Source organism: Pectinophora gossypiella, chromosome 6, assembly GCF_024362695.1.
Source record: "Pectinophora gossypiella chromosome 6, ilPecGoss1.1, whole genome shotgun sequence".
Lineage (NCBI taxonomy): Eukaryota > Metazoa > Arthropoda > Insecta > Lepidoptera > Gelechiidae > Pectinophora > Pectinophora gossypiella.
Window position 1 is genome coordinate 1961524 of NC_065409.1, and position 21022 is coordinate 1982545.

A 21022-nucleotide genomic window follows, 5' to 3' on the forward strand; every position below is an offset into this window, starting at 1 on the left:
AATGAATGTAAATTAGTAATAAATAAGGGAATGGTTAAGCTATGAGGCTAACATACCGAAATAAAATCCAGAGCTACATTTTTACAGTTTTATTATAAGTCACGAGTGTTTAGACGCTGTAGATTTCAGTCTGCACCTTGCGCCACGAGTCGAGGGGGCCGTGCTCGGGGCGGTAGCGCACGTTGCAGCCGTCGTTGGCTAGGCGGCCCTCTTCGCGGAGGCGCTCGAACTCGTCCCGTTCGTACTTGGTGAAGCCCCACTTCTTCGAGACGTAGATCTGGAAACGAATAAAAAATTGTAGATTTTTAGCTAGAAGTTATGTAAGCGTAGGTATGAGTGTATTTATGTAAATACTTGGGGGCTGTTCAATCACAAAGCCAATCCATTCTGCATGATGCGTCAAGGTCACGGGCCTTCATGGGTTCGGCAATCGGGATCGTGTAGTCTAATAGTAAATTGGTTGGCGTAACCACGATCTCGAGCGAGTCTGATAGCGTCGATTTTCCCGGTCTCACTGCGTGATCCCTTGACGCATTGGGTTGGATAGTACCCATTTATGCTAAAAAAAGCTTTTTTTATTTTATTATTATTATTAACTCAGGCAGGCAGTTTTCACTGATAAGTGCCTGTATTCAACTATTCAGTTGTGTTTTCAAAAAGCTTTTTGACTGAAGATTTAGATTTTATTTACAAGAAATAATTAAATTCTAGGAAGTATATTGAGATCATCTAATAATTCAAAATGTTATACAATTTCAAATGCTTTTCATATGCATGCCTTTTTTTTCATACACAGGCGAAATATACGGCACTATTTAAAAAAATCTAAATACCTATCAATACCTGTTAAATACCTTTGCTTAGCAATAAAGATATTCTCATTCTGCATTTGACAATCAAGAGTGCCATTTTCAGTTTACAAAATAAACGAGGAGGAAGTGCTGTGCTGCTTGCTACCAGCCATGCTGTTCTCCTAAATAACAGTTTAACAATAAATGGCAATAACTCACCTTCTGGCGACCAGGGAACTTGAACTTGGCACGACGCAGAGCCTCGATGACCTGCGCCTTCCAGCGGTCACTGGAGCGCACGGACATGATGGGCTGTCCAATGCGCACGCGGGCTACGGTGCCTTGCGGTTTGCCGAACGCACCACGCATCCCAGTCTGGAGCCTGTAATGAAGATTTTGATACCAATAAATAATTGAACCTAGAATTCTTAAACATCTTTTGTCCCTTTCTAAAAGGACATTTTTGTAGAATGAGTGTGATGAAGAAGAGGACTTCTTTACATTTATCATCACCATTAGCCGCAAAATCTTGATAGATGACGGTAACAGTAGGTAGCTGTGTATCTGTCACATTATGCTGCAGGATCTACTGTGACTTTATCAAGCCAATAACAGCATGGCATATTTTCCCATATTTCACAGGTATTGGGGGGTCTTTATATAGTGCTTTACAGTTGCCAATCAACACTGGATTTGCTTTGGACTAAAAATACCTGATTTGTTATAATCAGAGATTCGAATCGGCCGGTCATTTCAAGTCTGCATAGAAGTGTTAATGGGGCTCATAATACTAGAATGCCTTTATCTTCATTATTCTGACAATTAGGGGTGGCTGTGGAGTCTATATTATTGAGGTGTAACTTTATATCTTATTTCTGTAAAAATAACTACCCAAATCAGGCACAGTGTGCCACAGGCACAATTAATGGCCATGTTTTTACCATACCATGCTATTGCTTTAAAACTAATTAGTCATAATTATGAGCTTGTTGCAGTGTCATTATGACTTGCAAAATAGTAGTGTGTAATAAAATATCATACAACAAATTTATATTTTAAAATGACAAACATTGAGGTTATGTTCTTATCATATCAATTAGAAACTCATAGTTGAGGTTACAACAAGAACAAGCACAAGCTGGATAAACAAATCTAGTAGCTCAAAACTGCTGTAGAATAGCCAAGTACTGGACAAGAGCCGTAATACAGGCATTCTATGGCAGTTAAGACATACAAGGCATGTTTACCCATGCCTTTGTGGTTGATTTTACAAAGACACTGAATCAAAAGTACTTACCTATCAGCTCCAGCGCACGATAACATTTTGTTGATGCGGATGACGTGGAATGGATGCAGCCTCATGCGGACGTGGAACTGATCCTTGCCGCAGTTCTTCACGAGGTACTTGTTGCAGCAAATACGGCCTGCCTCCAGCGCCTCCGAGGACAACTGCTCGTACTCATCGGACACCAAGTGCACGCATAGTGGGAAGTCGTCTACTGACGCCTTCTTCTTTCCCAAGTCGAAGATACGGATCTTAGGGTCCGGCACACCACGGCAAAACCGTGATTTCGGGTACGGTTTGTTTTTACAGTACCGGTAACTGAAAATTGATAATACATTCTAAAAAAAACCTGCTCAATAACACTACACAAAATGAAAGTTTGAGGGTTGCAAATATTTACCATCTAGCCGGACGGCGCCCCATTGTGATCTGAAATAAACCAAAAAACAAACTTAGTAACTAACACAGATCACGAATTATCAATATCACATTAAAATATGAGAAACTCCTTAAGATTTTAACAGATTTTATACAGAAAATTTGATAAGCACCTTCACAAAGTGACACCTTAACCTCGAAAAGAGATTGACAAAAGGAACTCGGCTGCTTGACGTTTTCGATTTCAATGTTGCCAATACAATAAAAATATCTAGATGCCCATTTATTTTCGCGGCTCGCTGAATGCATCCGACCGAAAGCTGAAAGAAAACTGAAATCAAATTATCAAAATAAAAATAAAAATTTTAGAAATTAGAAACCAAATAGAAATAAAATAAAAACAAAATATTTTTTTTCTGAACGATACTGATCAATCAAAACAAAAAAAATTACATATAATTTTAGAACGAATCTGGAAAAGTCAAAGTTTTTGTGTTGTTGTGGACGATAGACGACTTTTTCCCTATTTTCTGTAATATTTCTAAAAAAATATCTAATTTAGGGATAGGTCGTGAGCAAAAATGGGTGCTTTAACTAGCCGCCAGAATGCTGGCGTGGAAGAAGCAGATGTGGTGTCCAATCATGCTTACAAATACCCTCCGAGATCTGGTAAGCCCGTGACCTTTTTAGTATTGTGTTGATTTACTCAAGCAATTTGCATAATTTTCCTATTGTTAAACGACAAATTCCAATTACGCCTTATTTCTTATCATAAGGCTTATAGAAATACTTGAGAAAGAGTAGATATTGATAATTAAATTACTTTTTATTTTATTTAGACATGGATTAAGAGGATAAGCAAAGAGTTGTGAATATTTATAGGTAACTACTTCGGGAGCCACTTCATTATGGGAGGCGAAAGATTTGACACTCCTCAACCTGAGGCCTACCTCTTTGGAGAGAATGCTGATCTTAATTTTCTAGGCAGTAGACCCACACCTGTAAGTCATATTCTTTTTATACCTTTTCAACATTCATAAGTAAATATAGCGTCTGTGAAATCTAAATATGTCATATAGTGTCCTTGAAAATATATTTTTAAGCATAAAGTATTAATTAATAAAAAGAAATATTGTGTTATAAAGTTGCTAAAAACATTGTAAGTAAAGATTTTATTTGAAGTATGGAAAGGTAAAGGATAGATAGATAGATAGAATCTTTATTTAAAGGCCTCCTCCATCTTCCATAACTCCCTGTGTCTGCAATCATCCAATCTTGTAAAGCTTATTGGAGGAATCTTGTCAATCTTATAAGCTTAGAATCTTGTAAGCTTAAACGTTTATTGGTGGTAAATATACTTGTAAAGCATAGATTTCTTTTTGCTTCTACAGTCATGAACAATATAATGTACCCACTTTAGGACTCTGTTGCACTAACATATTTGACATTTAGTGAGACTTACAGTTCAATTTGTCAATAAAGTAAATGTGACATGGTTCCCAAGTGTATACATATTGATGCTTGTGACTGTGACACAGAAAATGATAAAAGAAATAATTCAGCAGGCTGTTTCTGATTATTTAATTTAGGTAGTTGCCATTTGTCTTATTCTTTAGAATGGGTTGTGAAATCAATGACTACAACTCCAAAAGACCCCTGATGTGGCTCAAAGTTGGGGTTGTTTGACCAACTGCATAATAAATAAAATATTTTTTACAGTTCCCATATCCTCCACCTCAATCAAATGAACCAACAAAAACTTTGAAAAGCTTAGTGAATATTCGTAAGGAGTCGTTACGCTTCGTCCGTTGCCCAGAACCGGTGGGCAAACTGGCGGAGAACAAGATTGGAGATGGAACAATAAAGGCTAATGACAACAATAGCAAGGGGACATACTATAACATTGAGTTCACATTTGACTGTGATGCACGATGTGCTATTACTGTATTTTATTTCTGCACTGAAGAAGTCACTCCAGCTGGTGTTGTGTGAGTATTATTTTACTGTTTAAGTATGCTAGCCTGTGCCCGCGGCTTCGCTCGCGCTAACTTCGGGGAAACATGGTTCCCCTTTCCTGCCTTGAATACTGCTAAAAGACCAGTATAAAATTTCAACCCCTCTTTGAAGGGGTTGGGGGCAGATTTCCAAAAAAATTATGCATTTTTTGTCAGTCACTAATAGTCCGCAATTTTTAGCTTTCTTCCTTCAAAATTGCAGAATGTTCCATACAAATTTCCACCCCCCATTTTAGAGGGGGGGGGGGGGGGGAGAAGGGGAAAGAGACAAAAAGTAGCCTATGTCATTCTCCATCCCTTCAACTGTCTCTATTTAAAAAATGACGATAATTCGTCGCTCCGTTTTGTTTTTACACTTTCCCATTTATAATATTAGTATAGATGTATGTACATTAAAAAAAATATAATCACACATAAACCTACTCACGTATTTTCAATAACGAAACAACGTCCAAGACATACAAGAGCTGGAAAAACATATTAACAACTTGGACGAATGGGCTGTAATTTTAAATTAATTTGAATTTGGAATATTGAGCTTTAAATTAGCCAGTATTGGAATATTGAACTGAACAGTATTGAAATAGCAATTTCATAGACAAATACCTAATATTATAGACTTTTCACGTCGTAATGTTCCCACAGGTACTACCCGCGCGACGCAGCGATGACGTCACAGACGTACCATTACAAAAAGGGCGCGAACCAGCAGTTCTGTCAGATTTCTCACGTGTTCGACCCGTCGAAGTATCCTGAAGAGGATCTGCTATACAACGCTGACCGGGAGATCATCCCCATCGCTATATACTGCGTGGTTGATGAGGGGCAGGAAGGTTGGTGTACTTGAAGTGTATGGATAGTGAAGGCTTGACTCAACAGTACGGGGAACCCTCAGGCCTGTAACCTTAAATTTTGTACTGGATGAGAGCCCTCAGCGCTTCCGATTTGTCCAGCCAATTAGTTAATACCATCTGATGCAAACCTACAATACACGTCAATAAACTCAAATCCAGGTGGAGCAATTCGCCTCAGTGTGACGAACGCATAAGATCGATTAGTCAGTCTCAGGCTATATTAATGCCTTAACTAAAGTCTTGCATCTACTGAGTGTACTAACTCTTGGTGATCCACACAGAAAAACGCCGAGTGCGTCACAAGCACACGTATTTGCACTGCACACTTACATAGCGTGTTTGATCAAGTGAAGGTTAGCTTAATATCGGCGTTGATATCGACGTCCAGTTCTTGCGGTACGGCAACACCGCGCCGCGCTACATATATCGAGGGCTTCGACCAATGGACGCAGCGAATGCTATCTACGTAGATAGACGACGTAGGGCTACTATTGGTCGAAGCCCCCGATATAAATCTAGCATCGCTCGATGTTGCCCTGCCGCAAAGACTGGACGTCGATATCGGCGCCGAGATTTAGCTCTAACCTTAACTGGCGCGAACGCCGTATGTATAATCATGAGAAATATCATATACCCACTTTACAACCCTGTCGCACTATCATATTTGTCATTTAATGAGACTTACGGTTTAATTTTTTAAAAATGTTAATGTGACATGGTTTCAAAGTGTATACACTTGTGACCGTAAGTGTCCAGTGCAAATACGTGTGCTTGTATCACACTCGGCGTTTTCCTGAGTGGATCACCAATAGTTAATACACTTGTTGTTGGTTGCCCTGCAGACCCTGCTGATGGTGACTATTTCTTTTTTTCCAGCGGAAATAAGGCAGTCGCACACGACGATAGCAGTAGTAGAGAAGCACTCGGACGGCACGTACGTGTTGAAGGCATTGAAACAGAAACTGTTCGTCGACGGACTCTGCTACCTGCTGCAGGAGATATACGGCATTGAGAACAAAAATCTTGATACCAAGGTATGGTGGTAGAATAAGCTCGGTGAGATGTGGGTACCTCTGACTATCCCAATTGGTAGTAGAATAGATTAAGTTTTATACACTTACGTTACGTTTTTTTCATACTTTTCACAGCCAAGCTCGGACGAGGAGACAGAGGACGGTGGTTCAGAGTGCGTGATATGCATGTGTGACGTGCGCGACACGCTCATCCTGCCGTGCCGCCATCTCTGTCTGTGCAACTCATGCGCAGATTCGCTGCGCTACCAGGCCAACAACTGCCCCATATGTCGCGCGCCCTTCCGCGCGCTACTGCAGATCAGAGCGCTCCAGAAGCTTACTGGAACGCCAGCTAATACTACTAATCCGCCTGATGTAAGTTATGTGTGCCTGGTACTTAGTCATTGACTTACCACTACCGTAGATACAGCGCTTGATACAAAAATGCGGCGAAAACTTGGCGCTTGTTTAGCGCAACTCACGTGGCTCATGTGACTACGTACTTACATCAGTAAGTAACCAGGTAATGAAATCAATAATGTGTCATCATCATCTCCATAGCATTCTTTCAGATTTGGCAGGGCGCTGGATTTGATTCTTTTACAGAAGCAACTTTCCGGATTGGAAAGTCGAGATAGGTCTGGAAGTCCAAAGCAGCTTAATTAAAAATGTATCATATTCTCCCTAGTGTTATCCCGTTTTTCACAGGCTCCGCTTATCTATTCTGAAGATTTGACAGGTCCGGTTTTATAGCCTATCTGCCCTTCCAAAACCAGCCCTATACAGTTTAAGTCACATACCTCCGTAACGCCTCTCTCAGGAATGTGAGTTTCTTCACCACTGATGTGATAAACATTTAAAGATCCAAACATGAATTCAAAAATCATTGGTTAAGGCCCGTGTTGGGATTCGGACCTGCGACCTCACAGTGAGAGCCAAGCGTTCTTCCAACTGGGCTACCACAGCTTTTCAATGTATACTGATGAAATGTTTTCTCTCCAGCAGGGCAGCATGGAGACCATCCCGCCGGGCTACGAGCCGGTGTCCCTGATCGAGGCGCTGAACGGACCGCACCCCGCACGGCCCATCCCGCCGCCGCCCACCATCGCGAGCCCCGACACCGATACTGCTTCACAGGTACCCATCATACATACATAAACAGCCTAAATACGTCCCACTGCTGGGCACAGGCCTCCCCTCAATCAACCGGAGGGGACCCATCAGACACAACATAAACCCACATATCCAATGCCAATACCACACCACAAACCAAATATCACATCCCAATACCAACACCATACAAAAGCAAATCCAACCAACCACACCATACCACCCGTTTTTACCTGTACAATTTTTTGTACAGGTAAAAACAGAACCATTATAGGACTAATTTTTTGTACAGGTAAAAATGGAACAATACGACCAATTATTTGTACACGTGAAAACGGAACCTTTATAGGACCGATTATTTGTACAGGTAAAAACGAAACTTTTATAAGACCTATTTTTTGTACAGGTAAAACGGAACAAGGACCAATTTTTTTGTACAAGTAAAAACGAAACTTTTATAGGACCAATTTTTTGTACAGGTAAAAACGGAACCTTTATAGGACCAATTTTTTCTACAGGTAAAAACGGAACAATACGACCAATTATTTGTACAAGTGAAAACGGAACCTTTATAGGACCAATTTTTTTGTCTGTCCTTTTCAGGTACGAAACCCTCAAAATGCCACAATAGATGTGGTTCTTCTCCCCTAATGAAAAACGTGTATCGCATTTTAGGCGGCAGAGATCCTGAACCGCTGCAACCTGGAACGCAGCTCGTCCACTAGCCTCGGCAGCAGCGGCAGCCGCAAGGGCAAGGTCGTGAAGGATGACAAGAGGGACCGCGTCGCTCCAGCTGTCACTCCCGAGGTAGGTGCACCTGTAGGGCTAACATGCACAACGTGATACGAAATTGTGACGGTCATTTTATCGAATCTGACGATATCATTATGTCGATTGGTGCTAATATGTGAACAAATAAATCATGTCGTTCTGTCAAAATACGAACAAAATCTTTCTCTTTCCTTTTCGGCGGATAAGAAAATGACAGGTTTAACTTAAATTAAAATTAGATGGTGTCTATAGGAACTAGCACCATTATAAACTATATCGTAAGGGTCACGACTTATAATAGAGTCAGACTAAGATCTAAAGGTGACTAATAACGTTTTCTTTTTTCTATTTAACTTATTTATGAATTTTAATAATGAAAAATGTAATCATAAGTGCGATATTTTGTCATGTTTTTCCATGACGTCACAGGTTGCTTTTTCATACAAATTCCGTAGTAATTTCGTGTTTTGCCGTTTAGTAAAAAGTAACTGATTTGACTAGTTGGAAACTACCCTTTTGTATAATATTCAGCAGGGGTAGCAGTCGTGAAAGTGGGCTATTTAATCTATGTCGGCCTCCGTGGTCCAGTGGTTGAGCGTTGTGCTCACGATCCGGAGGTCCGGGGTTCGAATCCCGGTGGGGACAAATCACAAAAATCACTTTGTGATCCCTAGTTTGGTTAGGACATTACAGGCTGATCACCTGATTGTCCAAAAACTAAGATGATCCGTGCTTCGGAAGGCACGTTAAGCCGTTGGTCCCGGTTACTACTTACTGATGTAAGTACGTAGTCGTCACATGAGTCATGTCAGGGGCCTATGGCGGCTCAATAATAACCCTGACACCAGGGTTGATGCGGTTGGTAATCCACCTCACAACCCACACGATAGAAGAAGAAGAATCTATGACACCTTACGGCCCCTGTAGTATCGGAGTGTTGTGTGTGCAGTTCCGCATGTCGGTGCTGCTGGCTCGCGAGGAGGAGGCCCGCGCCCGCGAGGAGAAGGCGGCGGCCACCAGCCCGCTGCTGTACACCCACCCCGCCGTCAACGGCACCGACAACGTCTCCAAGGTAACTCGTATTTTAACCTGCTGTAAAGTGTTTGGTCATAGATGTTAGAATAGGATAATGTTTATTTATCAAAAAACTTAAACACGTATACATTACTGGCGGACCTTTTTACTGCGGAAAATAAAATAAAGAATAATACTACGTTTACAAAGGTAACTCTCCCCGCACCAATTCGTACCGGGCGCCGACTTCACTCCTGTTTAGGGGTTGGGGGGGGGGGGGGGGTTTACTGTCTGTCTCTCTCACACTTACGCGGTAAGTAAGAATGTGATGATTGTATGGAGTGTCCGGGGTGTAATTTAGTTAGAGTCCTAAAGATGGCAGCGTGTCGAAGATCAGGGGGGTTAAAATGGACACATCGAAGCAATTCATTCAATTCAAGAAAGCAATATGCTATTTGACATTTGTTTGCATTTCGCACTTACTTTCATATGCGCAAATGTCAAATTGCAATGTTGCTTTTTTAGATGAATTGCTTCGATGTGGCCATTTTAACCCCCCTGTTTTTGCGACTAATGCATGTCGGAAATATGAATTGCTTATAACTCTAATCGACGTAGTTTCTGTAAAGAAGGAAGGAAGGAGAGGTATAGATGATTTTTATGTTAAAATAAAGTTTTTTAATGCAATGTCCACTTCTACCCTAGTCGTCCCTAAACTCTGAGTACGGCGGTGAAGAAGGCTCAGTCCAGTCGGCGTGTGCGTCGGAGGGCGAGGACGACGCGGCCGCCGCCGCCGCGCCGGGGGCGGAGCCCGACGCCGAGCCCGACAGCGACGCTGAGAGGCTGTCGCCGCTGTTGACGCATCTGCCCGCTAACGGGGTATGTTTAACCATGGTATAAGAAGACAGGTATGCTCAAAAGTGACAGTGACATTTCAAGGGTAGCCCAGCTGACATAACCCCCCCCCCCCCATAGGGGACGCCTGCGTTGCCATTTGGTAAAAAAAAATTACCACTAAGCTTATATTATGTTTCTCTTCACTTGTAAGAGGGTCCCTTCGAGATAATTAAAACACATAATAACGGGTTCTTACCGCGTTTAAATGGTCCCTTCGAGGACTGGTATACGAGTTGACTCATGTTCCAAACAGTGCGATGATGCAGGCTGATTGATGATGATCTCCCGTAGGTAATAAAAGGCGTGTGCGCAGCGGGCGCGGCGCTGCGGCTGTCGGCGCCCGCGCTGGCGCACATCGACGACACCGACACCGACGAGCCGGCACACAACCACCGCTGTACGTATACACCGCCACACTGGCACCGCCACGACGTCACGTCTTGTACGTACTGACGGAGGGTCTGTGCTAATAGGCTAGTTTCCAACTAGTCGAATCAGTTACTTTTTACTAAACGTCAAAACACGAAATTGCTTAGGAATTTGTATGAAAAAGCACACTGTGATGTCATAGAAAAACGTGATAAAATGTCGGACTTATTATTACGTTTTCATTGATCAAAAGTCATAAATAAGTTAAAAAAAAAGTTTGTCGTCAGTTTTAGATCTGTCTTTATTTAGTAATCAGAATTTCATAATTTATCTTTGACCTACGATACTACCCAAGAGTTACATTAGCAGTTACAAATTGCTCATCACTAATTTAAGAGCCACGCTCTTGTCGGTGTAGCATTCTCCATGATACTTTTTAGGGAAAAATAGGGCAGTGGGTTCCCTCTTGCCTTCCGCCCCGCAGTACTCTGTCTGACGTGGGATTGCGCCCAGAGTGGTCTATTACACAAACTGCACAAACCGAAAAGAAAGGAGAGATAGATAATTGATATCACGTGGTTTCTCGTGGCTCGCCCCCTAATGAATAAATAATAAATAAATAAACAGTTTATTGTCAACAGTTACAGTAACAATTTTTAGTACATTGAGCTTATTTTTAACTGGAACATGGTACAAAGCATGGTCCACTGACTTCCAAACTAAGTGGAAAACTTGGGACTTGGAAGGCAGAACATAGGAATTGATCATAGCTGGCTAGGATTGGGTGCATATACTATCTGCTTATCCCTTCTGGGACAGAGGCGTGATAGATAGAGCTAGTTGTAGCCTGTCAAATTAAGTTAAAATTAAGTTGATGGTTGCTCGAATCGGCGCCATTTTCAGTCGACTCCATCCATCTCTTTCATAAGAATATCTATCTTTACTATTCTCAGTGGCGCATGGCGCTTGCTTGGAAAAATATAGTTTTATAAATACGATTGGCTGTTAAAAGTTAAAATGTCGTAGTTCATCATACATGTAGTTACATTTGGATGGACATGCTTCTTCTGTACGTTTTGTTTTGTCATTGACATGTTGAATTACATTAATATAAAATGTATGTTATTTTTTAAATATGATGTGCCAGGTATGTCTTCACAGTGGCGGCCCTAGGGCGGTGCGAGGTGGCGCCAAAATCAACAAGACTGGTCCACCCTGGCCAGCAGCCCCGTATCTAGAGGGGAACAACTGGGTTTTGTATTTTGAGGGGCTGAGGGGTGCCACTTTCAGGTCTCGCACCACCTAGGCACCTAGGGCGGTGCGACCGCATCGGGCGCTACGTTTTAATAGGGGGGGGGGGGGGCTTAAATCAACAAGACTGGTCCACCCTGGCCAGCATCCCCGTATCTAGAGGGGAGCAACTGGGGTTTGTATTTTGAGGGGCTGAGGGGTGCCACTTTCAGGTCTCGCACCGCCCTAGGTGCCTAGGCGGTGCGACCGCACCGGGCGCTACGTTTTAATAGGGGGGGGGGGCTTAAATCAACAAGACTGGTCCACCCTGGCCAGCATCCCCGTATCTAGAGGGGAGCAACTGGGGTTTGTATTTTGAGGGGCTGAGGGGTGCCACTTTCAGGTCTCGCACCGCCCTAGGTGCCTAGGCGGTGCGACCGCACCGGGCGCCGCGCCTTGATAGGGGGGGCTTAAATCAACTAGACTGGTCCACCTTGGCCAGCAGCCCCGTATCTAGAGGGGAGCAACTGGGTTTTGTATTTTGAGGGGCTGAGGGGTGCCACTTTCAGGTCTCGCACCGCCTAAATCTTTGCTAGGGCCACCACTATGTCTTCAGAAGGTATCAACGTTAAGTTTTAAGGAAATAATCTGTTAGTTTAGTTGTATGTATGTTCGTTCGTCTTGTCATGCTTACGGTAATGTCATAGAATAAAGAATAATAATATAAAACGGTAATTCTCCGCCCCGCACCAATTCTTATCGGGTGCCGACCTCACCCCCTCTGGGAATAACTTTAGTCTTAAATGGCCGTAAGCCGCTAAGGAGTAAGAGGGACAGCGCGCGGACTGTGTCTCACTCGCACTTCCGCGCTAGGCAGTAAGGATGAGATTTTTGCGTGGAGTGTCTAGGGTGTGGCAATTTCAAAATAAAATTATAAAGTTAATGATTTCCGTCCTTCTTTTTCTTTGTATATGTTCTTACTAGAATAACATTTTTGAGGGTATTTAGTATGTGCTTGACATAACGGGTTGTGTTTGTGGTATGTCTAAACGGGGCTTAACCATACTGTCGGAAAGCAGGAAAGTCAACGCGAGTATGTAAACACGACATTCGTCCTACCACTATCGATGTTTTTCGCTACCTTAGCTGATGGTTTGAATTTGGAACCCAACGGCGTGGGAGCGAGATCGCAAGAGTGGCATAGCTTGCCTTAGGCGGACCCTGTATCAAAAGTTGTTGAACACCCCGGTAAAATGGGGCAGTGGGCAGTGGCAGAATGTAAACATAGCTGTGCTGGTCCCCGGCAGCCCCCGGGCCGCTCTCGCGTGCCGAGGCGGAGTCGCCGGCCGTTGGCGAGGACTCTGACTATTTCACGCCGGAAGACACCAACACCACCATACTGACCGTGCCAAAGGTGGCCAAGATGCCAGTAAGTGCGGCGGCCGGCCCGTCGACGGGTTAGCGAGGGGACGAATCTTAGGGTTGCGAGGTTGGGGTTTTGTGGGATTATCGAGACCGTAATTTCTCCATAGTAAAAAAAATGTGGTTAAAAAAAGCATATTTATTTTATATTTTTCGGTTGAATTTTAAAAACAGACTGACACAGTCGAATCTTAAAAGTAAGCTTCTGTAAAAGGGAGATTTTTGAAAAGTGGAAGTATGATATTATGATTTATTTGTGAAATAAATTAGCATAACCACTGAATTCGACTTTGTGAGTTTGCATTCGTGTTTGGATCATACATAATTGATATCCAGTTTCCGGGATTTTCCAGGGCAATGGCAAAATGCTCCCCCGACTTATACTTAAATGGGCGAGGATTCGAGGCCATATACTATACACCTCTGCCTAGCCCTTTGGGGATACAGACATGATCACGTGATGCTATGTGATGTATAATATAAAATATTGAATATTATACGGGGGGTAATTAAGCTCCATGAGGAGTGGGTATTTAGTGAATGTGGTCGTACATTCACTGCTAAGATCGGTTACGTCAGCCATCTAAGAGCGCATCTTAGGCGTTCCTAGATTGGAGACTTGTCGCCATGGCCGAATACGGCTGGAAGTATATATATATATTATATAGTCGTGAGTTTATGTTATGGGGGGGGGGGGGGGGTGTTGAAACGCCCCTGGATTCGTCCCTGTCGCCTGTGACGGAAGGCCGGCATCATCAGCTTGTTTGTTCGTTTCATTTTGTAGCGATATCCGTCTGTTCATTTGCGCAATCACGTCATTCAGCGTCGTCCATTTTGTTTCCGTTCTGTTGTCTGTGGTTTGTTTTTTTTTTATTAGTGTGTGGATTTGGACATATTTTTGTTCGTCAATAATGTATTTGTAATTTTTGAGACAGCCAGTGGCATTATTTTTCCATTTTAATACAGATCTTTAATTGAAACTATAATTAAACAGCTTACAAAAATATTTTCAAACCCACGAACGAACTGTTTTTGTAGCGTTATTTCACACAATTATTTCTCAATAAATATTTTACGGGGGTCTGTTTTATTCAGCTAATAAAGTTGTATTTCTGTTACGAGAATAAAAATAAAAAATAAATGTTGAGCTACGTCTGGCAACACCGCATCGCACTTTGCTTCTATCCTTTTCTGTCACTCACAACCGTCATTTGCTAGAGCGAGATAAATAGCGGGAGTGCGACCGCGTAACGGAGTCGTCGCATTATCTCGCTCTAGTAAGTAACGGTTCTGAGTGACAGAAAAGGATAAAAACAAATTGTATTGTGTTGCGGTCAGATGGTTCAACCCTTAGGGAGCGCAGATGTTCGGAGTAGACTTAACACTGCGTGCGAGAGAGAAGATGCTCTGTCGCTCTCTCTCTTGCGGTAATCAGGTAATTCCTGCACTGGCTTTAGTTGAACCGTACAGTCATGAGCAATATCATGTACCCACTTTAGAACCCTGTCACACTATCATATTCGACATTTAATGAGGATTACAGTTTAATTTGTCAATTAAGTTAATGTGACATGGTTGCAAAGTGTATACATATTAGTACTTGTGACCGTACCCCATACATGTAGCTGTGTAAAACCGACTCTCGTATAGTTTATATAATGCACTATTTATGTTAACCCGATCACGTCATCTCATTAGTGGTCACAGTATTGCCCGTTACAGACATTGAAGATTTTTTTGTTAGTTTTATTACTTTTAATTTTAGTCGAATTTGACAGTTATAATACCAGCACTTATTCATTTCGACGAACCCCCTTGCCGATAAAAATACACAAGCGTTGAACACGTATAACATAACATAACAAATACTTTATTGCACAAACAGGAAAAAACAAACTACAAAACAAAAGAGAAATAGAATGAGTACAATAGGCGGTCTTATTGCTAAGTAGCAATATGTATGTAAGTATTTTAACAGCCAAGTAATTTGAACCCAATTTTCAAATAGTTCGATTGTTTAATTTCTTTTTTATTAGTGAGGGGTTATGTGTAGAATGTACTGGGTTTAAATCTGGTGCTTGGGTAAACTAAACATCTGGATGGTTTCTTCCAGTTTTTACCGGGTTTTGCCTAAGTACTGGGTAAACCCAGTATAATATCATCTGTAAGCGTAAGTGCCGGTAATATTTTTGGAGCTGTCAAACTACGCTAAAATTAAATTGTATCCGCCAGTGGCCTTGATTCCTGCAGACACCTAATTTAATTTTAAGTTATACTATTATATTACAGGCTATTAGTGACATCGTAACGAATACTCAGGGGCATGATTCAGAGCGTGATTCTGAGTTAATATCAAGTGGAATTTTCCGTATTAACTCAGAATAATCAGCTGAATCACCCCTCTCAGTATTTTTTACGATGTCACTTATACCAATTACATTCCATACAAGTACATACAGATAGCCATACAAGTACGTATGGGTGTTAGTGACACCGTAACGAATACTGAGGGGGATGATTCAGACCATGATTCTGAGTCGATATCAAGTGCAATTTCCTGTCGGAAAAGTCATGAAAATTTTAGATTTTTTACCATTGATGGGTTTGCTCAAGAGCAAACCAAGGCTAAGGCCCCAGACATGCCCGAAGGCATTCGCCCAGAAGGTGCCTGTTCACTCTGGCTTTGAAAGCACCCGGGTTATATGCATTCGGAAACACAGAAGACGACAGAGAATTCCACTCCTTTTAATTAATTTCAACTCAGAATCATGGTCTGAACCATCCCCCAAAATTTTCGTTACGATGTTACTGACACCCGGTATAGTTAAAATAAAATTAGATGGTGTGTCGGAATCAGCACCAGTATTGCGAGCTTCACCGTGGGTACTAATAAGCTTATGTGTGGATTGTAGTGTGAGGGTACGTGATAGTAACAGATCTAATCTGTTGCAGGAGACTGCCAACAACGTGTCCGCGGAGTGCACCCCGCAGCGGTGGGCGCTGCCGCACCACGTCACTTCTTTACCAGGTAACTATTCACACTACTGCCGGCATACTCGTGGTCTAGTGGTTGAGCGCTGGGCTCACGATACGGAGGACCCGTGTTCGAATTGCGGTAGTCATATTTCGAAAAAATCACTGTGAGCCCTGGGTCGTTGCAGGCTGATTACCCGATTGTCCGAAAGTAAGTTGATCCGTGCGTCGGATGGCACATTAAGCGTTGGTCCCGGTTACTATTTGTGTTATAAAAGTTAAACTTTTCATTTTATCTGACATTTTAAATATAGTTCGCCCGTGGTTGTGTGCAAAGCAGTTTTACAGTGTTGAGGATTTGTTAATGAATGAGGGTAAATTGTGATAGTGGAATGTTAGTCTGTTTTAGATGTCCACAATTATAATTATTGGCATGTTTAATTTAGAATGTTTACATACATAAACAGCCTATATACGTCCCACTGCTGGGCACAGGCCTCCCCTCAATCAACCGGAGGGGGTATGGAGCATACTCGAATTTTGAATATTACAAATTAATATTTCTATGTTAATAAATATTGGTGTGCGTCAAGCTAGCGGCCTCAAAAAAAAAAATGGGCACGAAAAAATAATTTGACCATACCAAAAAATAGTACTCTTATTGAAAAAAATAGTACCTGTTGTAAAAAAATTAGTACCATCACGGTTCTGGATTTATAGCCATGTTTTATTGCACTTGCTAGCTTGACGGTGAGCGAAATTTGGCGAGAGTTAACGACAAGGTCTTTCGCTTTGATTTAAACGCCAAAAAATAGTACCGAAATAGTACTCACCCCCTGCAAAATACCGAAATGAGTACTTCAACGGTTCCAAAGTTATAAAGGCAGTTCTTTGATCCCGCTGGCTTGACGTTTTGAAAATACCTATTATCTGGGGAACGCTTGCATACTTCAGTATGTAACTAATGTCAATAAACTCGTATGAAATAGTACTTCCTACCATCATAATTTTTTAATCCGATTCTCTTTGTAGAAATATGTTAAAAAGTCATTATAACCTTTGTCATACATTTATCAAGACAGGTACAGTCGCGAACAAAATTATTACACATGCTCAAGAAGAATGTTGTCAGATTTTAGTATTTTTTCCCCATTTTTGGGTAAAAATTGGTGAAGTTCCAGGTTTGTCAGATGAAAGTAATATCATTGTTGAAACTCTTTGAGTTATTCTACAAATACTGCAAATTGTTTATTAACAAACTCTTCGATCCATAACAAATTGAACATGAAGGTATAAATTATAAAATAAAACAGCAGATTAAAAATGTATTATGATGTATTAAAATCACAGATTGTTTTCAACAAGAACTAGACCCATGCAGCCATTTTCTATTAAAATTATTGCATATGGGTGTATGCAATAGCATTTTTTTGTAATAGCAACACTGAAGTGCAAAGAAATGGTACGGTAGACCTCCAAAATGGCAATACTGGCGATGGCAATACTTACGAATAAATTGTGAGGTTATGTAATTGTCTACGTGACTGTATCAACAACAAATGTATGGCATAGGTTATGATGATTTTTTAACATATTTCTACAAAGAGAATCGGATCAAAATTATGATGGTAGGAAGTACTATTTCATACGAGTTTATTGACATTAGTTACATACTGAAGTATGCAAGCGTTCCCCAGATAATAGGTATTTTCAAAACGTCAAGCCAGCGGGATCAAAGAACTGCCTTTATAACTTTGGAACCGTTGAAGTACTCATTTCGGTATTTTGCAGGGGGTGAGTACTATTTCGGTACTATTTTTTGGCGTTTAAATCAAAGCGAAAGACCTTGTCGTTAACTCTCGCCAAATTTCGCTCACCGTCAAGCTAGCAAGTGCAATAAAACATGGCTATAAATCCAGAACCGTGATGGTACTAATTTTTTTACAACAGGTACTATTTTTTTCAATAAGAGTACTATTTTTTGGTATGGTCAAATTATTTTTTCGTGCCCATTTTTTTTTTGAGGCCGCTAGCTTGACGCACACAAATATTGTACACCTGAAAAGGTGAACTACAGAGAATGTCATACTATTAGCATAAGGCCTGCTATTTGTTTATCTATAGTTATACAATAAATGCATTTGATTTGATTCGTAGGTACACCACTATCTCAATCGAGCGTGCGTTCGTCGGGCGACTCGTACAGCTCGACGTCGTCGACGCGGCAGCTGCTGGCGGCGCCGGCGCCCGGCGTGGCCGCCGACCCCGCCTGCTAGCGGCAGGCCTCCGCCCCGCCCCGCGCCCCGCAGCTGCTGGCGCGCCCCACGCCTTATCCCTCACCTCTAGCTAACAACAGGGCGTATCCGTTGCCACCTTTTTGAGGGATTGCTGCCGTTTCTGGCTGGCTCAACTTAATTTGAACACAAGCTCACGACTATATCTCAAATGGAGAAGTCAGATGTACATCCATCGCAATGTGAACTAAGTACCCGTACCACACCGAGATTCGAGGCCAACGAGACAGGTAAAAGAACAGACAAACAGGGAAAACTAGCTCTATCCCAGTCTTGCATGTATTGCAAGTGAAGGATGGCACTAGTTTATGAGCTGTGAAATCAAAATAAGTTATGTTTGTGTTTGTCAGAATAGGCACCTATGTATATGGGCCGTCTTTGTATTTGACGGGGCCGGGAAGACCAGAGGAAGACTCCTCTTCGGGGCTTTCATATTAAACTTTATATTGTTACTGTAAAATCTCATCATCATTGGCCACAGCATCTATCGTAGATGATTGTTGCAGCACTTGTGAGTCTACTGTAAAATCTAGAACTACAGTAAATCTGAAGATTATCTGGTATAACTTAAGATTTACCAAGTGATAAAAGCCGATCTTTAATAATCGTTCATTTGAGCCGCCGCTACCGGCAAGCATTTGGTTATTCTTACAGACGTATCAAGCGTTACAATATTTTAAGTACAGGCGGGGAAGAATTAGCTTACAATAAGTATTGTAATATTAATATAACCTACCTTGTTTTATTCCTAAAACTCGTCAAATGGAATATTTACCGGTATTAGGCTTTTACAGTAACATAATATATATATATATATATATATATATATATATATATAAAATAAAATAAATATGTATATACACATAATATATTATATATAGTATAATATATACTTAGTTTTTGTCATAAGGCAATGATATTTGCGTTTGTATTTTTTGGCGGGTGATAACAATGTAATCTTTACTACACATGGCTATTACAATTACAACAGCAATTATGAAATGTAGTTTTATGGGATAAATCAAGATATAATTATGAATTTTTAATGTAATAATGGCCCCGATTCCTGCAGACATCTCTTAATTTTACTTTAAGTTATACCTGTCATTTTCTTATCCGCCGAAAAGGAAAGGGACGGATGATTGACAGCTCTTAATTTTAGGAAGAATGAGTAAATAAATGAATAACCCGGGCGAATTTTTAGACGGTTGTTTTAGATTTGTGCTTAAAATTGACGTGTGTTCCATAAATTTTATGCTTGTCGATTACCCGTCCCTTTCCTTTTCGGCGGATAAGAAAATGACAGATATAACTTAAAATAAAATTAGATGGTATTTACAGGAATTAGCACCATTATGACTGCGCGATTATACGCCAGATATAAGAAACATGTGTAAAAAAGTGTATCTGTTTAAGAAAGGCATAATCTATATCTACCATAGAATATGACTAAGATAAATGTTTTAGTTAAGATCCGTCCCTTATATTTTATATGATAAAGCTAGAATCTCTTTATTTTTTGGTGGTGTGTTCTCCTGCTTAGATTTATTTTATACACTTCTTTATTTCCAAAGTATTAAAAAAAAATCTTCATTATTTTTTATTATAAGGCGGGAACACACTTTCATACCAGTGCTAGTTTTATGTGTTAACTGGCATGCAAGTAGATTGCACACCTGTTTTTTGACATACTCTTTACAAAAGCTTGTAAATAAGAATAAAATAAATTTATTGCCAGTAACAATATACATTTGCTAAATGTATCAGCAGTGTGCCAAATGTGTGTTCCCGCCTTTATGGACTGTTAATTAAGTGTTGCCATTGCTTCAGTTCATTTCCAACTGAACTGAAGAAATCAATATAGTCTAGAATTTGTTATAGATTAAAGTCCACAGCTTATTTTACATGTACCATGAAAGATAATGGTGCTGATTCCTGTACACACCATCTAATTTTATTTTAAGTTATACCTGTCATTTTCGTATCCGCCGAAAAGGAAATCGACAGGCATAAAATTTATGGAACACATGTCAATTTTAGGCACAAATCTAAAACTTTTTGACATGATGACATAACTTAATGTGTATAAAAAAATGAGAGGTATAACTTAAAATAAAATTAGTATGTGTTTGCAGGAATTGGGGCTATTTATATATTTTTTTTTTGGGGTATTTATATGTTGCATTATTATGTATTGTAAGTGATATTGACAGTAGAATATATTGTATAAAAGAACTGACAACAACATTCCTAGAATATAGGGATATTTCAAATAGGTACATGTAATTTTATGAGGGTAGTCTAGCAAGACAACATGGCTGCATATTTTGTTTTTTACCCATCTAAGGAGAAAAAGATTTAAAGTTATACAGCCTTGTAACAAAATGTATATTGTAAAATCGTGTTTTGTAGCTTATGAAATATACTCTACGAGTTGAATCTCAAAATATTGTAAATATGTATCTTATTATGTGACAGAATCAAATTATTTAGAAAGGTACCTATATTCTGATAGTTTTAAGACATTATCAAATTACATAGTTATTACTGATTCAATAAACTTTTAAAAATATCTAGTGTTTCTGTTAACAATAAAACATCAGCAG

General features: G+C 40.6%; 2 protein-coding genes across 4 annotated transcripts; one reads left to right on the plus strand and one right to left on the minus strand.

Moving 5' to 3' along the window:
• Positions 1-74: 74 nt before the first annotated feature.
• Positions 75-2726, minus strand: LOC126367382 (60S ribosomal protein L10). The gene is made up of 5 exons (XM_050010888.1): positions 2628-2726; positions 2477-2505; positions 2089-2394; positions 1011-1173; positions 75-277 (listed from the first exon to the last, which is right to left on the minus strand). The coding sequence occupies exons 2-5, from the start codon at positions 2497-2499 to the stop codon at positions 110-112; spliced, it is 660 nt and encodes a 219-aa protein (XP_049866845.1). The 5' UTR covers positions 2500-2505; positions 2628-2726; the 3' UTR covers positions 75-109.
• Positions 2727-2934: 208 nt separating this feature from the next.
• Positions 2935-20988, plus strand: LOC126367316 (E3 ubiquitin-protein ligase MGRN1). Of its 3 annotated transcripts, none has more exons than XM_050010786.1 (14): positions 2935-3123; positions 3337-3455; positions 4174-4442; positions 5115-5302; positions 6200-6357; positions 6472-6711; positions 7339-7473; positions 8122-8253; positions 9167-9289; positions 9937-10110; positions 10420-10525; positions 13035-13156; positions 16102-16177; positions 18280-20988. In XM_050010786.1, exons 1-14 carry the CDS (start codon positions 3036-3038, stop codon positions 18396-18398), a joined length of 2049 nt encoding a protein of 682 aa, XP_049866743.1. In that variant the 5' UTR covers positions 2935-3035; the 3' UTR covers positions 18399-20988. The 3 variants fall into 3 exon arrangements, 2 of the variants coding, with proteins under 2 accessions (XP_049866743.1, XP_049866744.1); XM_050010787.1 differs by having other exon boundaries at positions 7342-7473; XR_007566473.1 differs by lacking the exon at positions 13035-13156 and having other exon boundaries at positions 18280-18340.
• Positions 20989-21022: the final 34 nt, after the last annotated feature.

What these genes read in the sequence shown, in the direction of transcription:
- LOC126367382 (XM_050010888.1), bottom strand. Translation starts at nt 2,499, where the DNA reads ATGGGGCGCCGTCCGGCTAGATG. An exon ending in GGGCGCCGTCCGGCTAGATG is followed by an intron (nt 2,395 to 2,476) that starts GTAAATATTTGC and finishes ATCAATTTTCAG; the next exon opens with TTACCGGTACTGTAAAAACA. An exon ending in AGTTCCCTGGTCGCCAGAAG is followed by an intron (nt 278 to 1,010) that starts GTGAGTTATTGC and finishes ATTCGTTTCCAG; the next exon opens with ATCTACGTCTCGAAGAAGTG.
- LOC126367316 (XM_050010786.1), top strand. Translation starts at nt 3,036, where the DNA reads ATGGGTGCTTTAACTAGCCGCCAGAATGCTGGCGTGGAAGAAGCAGAT. An exon ending in GTCACTCCAGCTGGTGTTGT is followed by an intron (nt 4,443 to 5,114) that starts GTGAGTATTATT and finishes ATGTTCCCACAG; the next exon opens with GTACTACCCGCGCGACGCAG. An exon ending in ACAAAAATCTTGATACCAAG is followed by an intron (nt 6,358 to 6,471) that starts GTATGGTGGTAG and finishes TACTTTTCACAG; the next exon opens with CCAAGCTCGGACGAGGAGAC.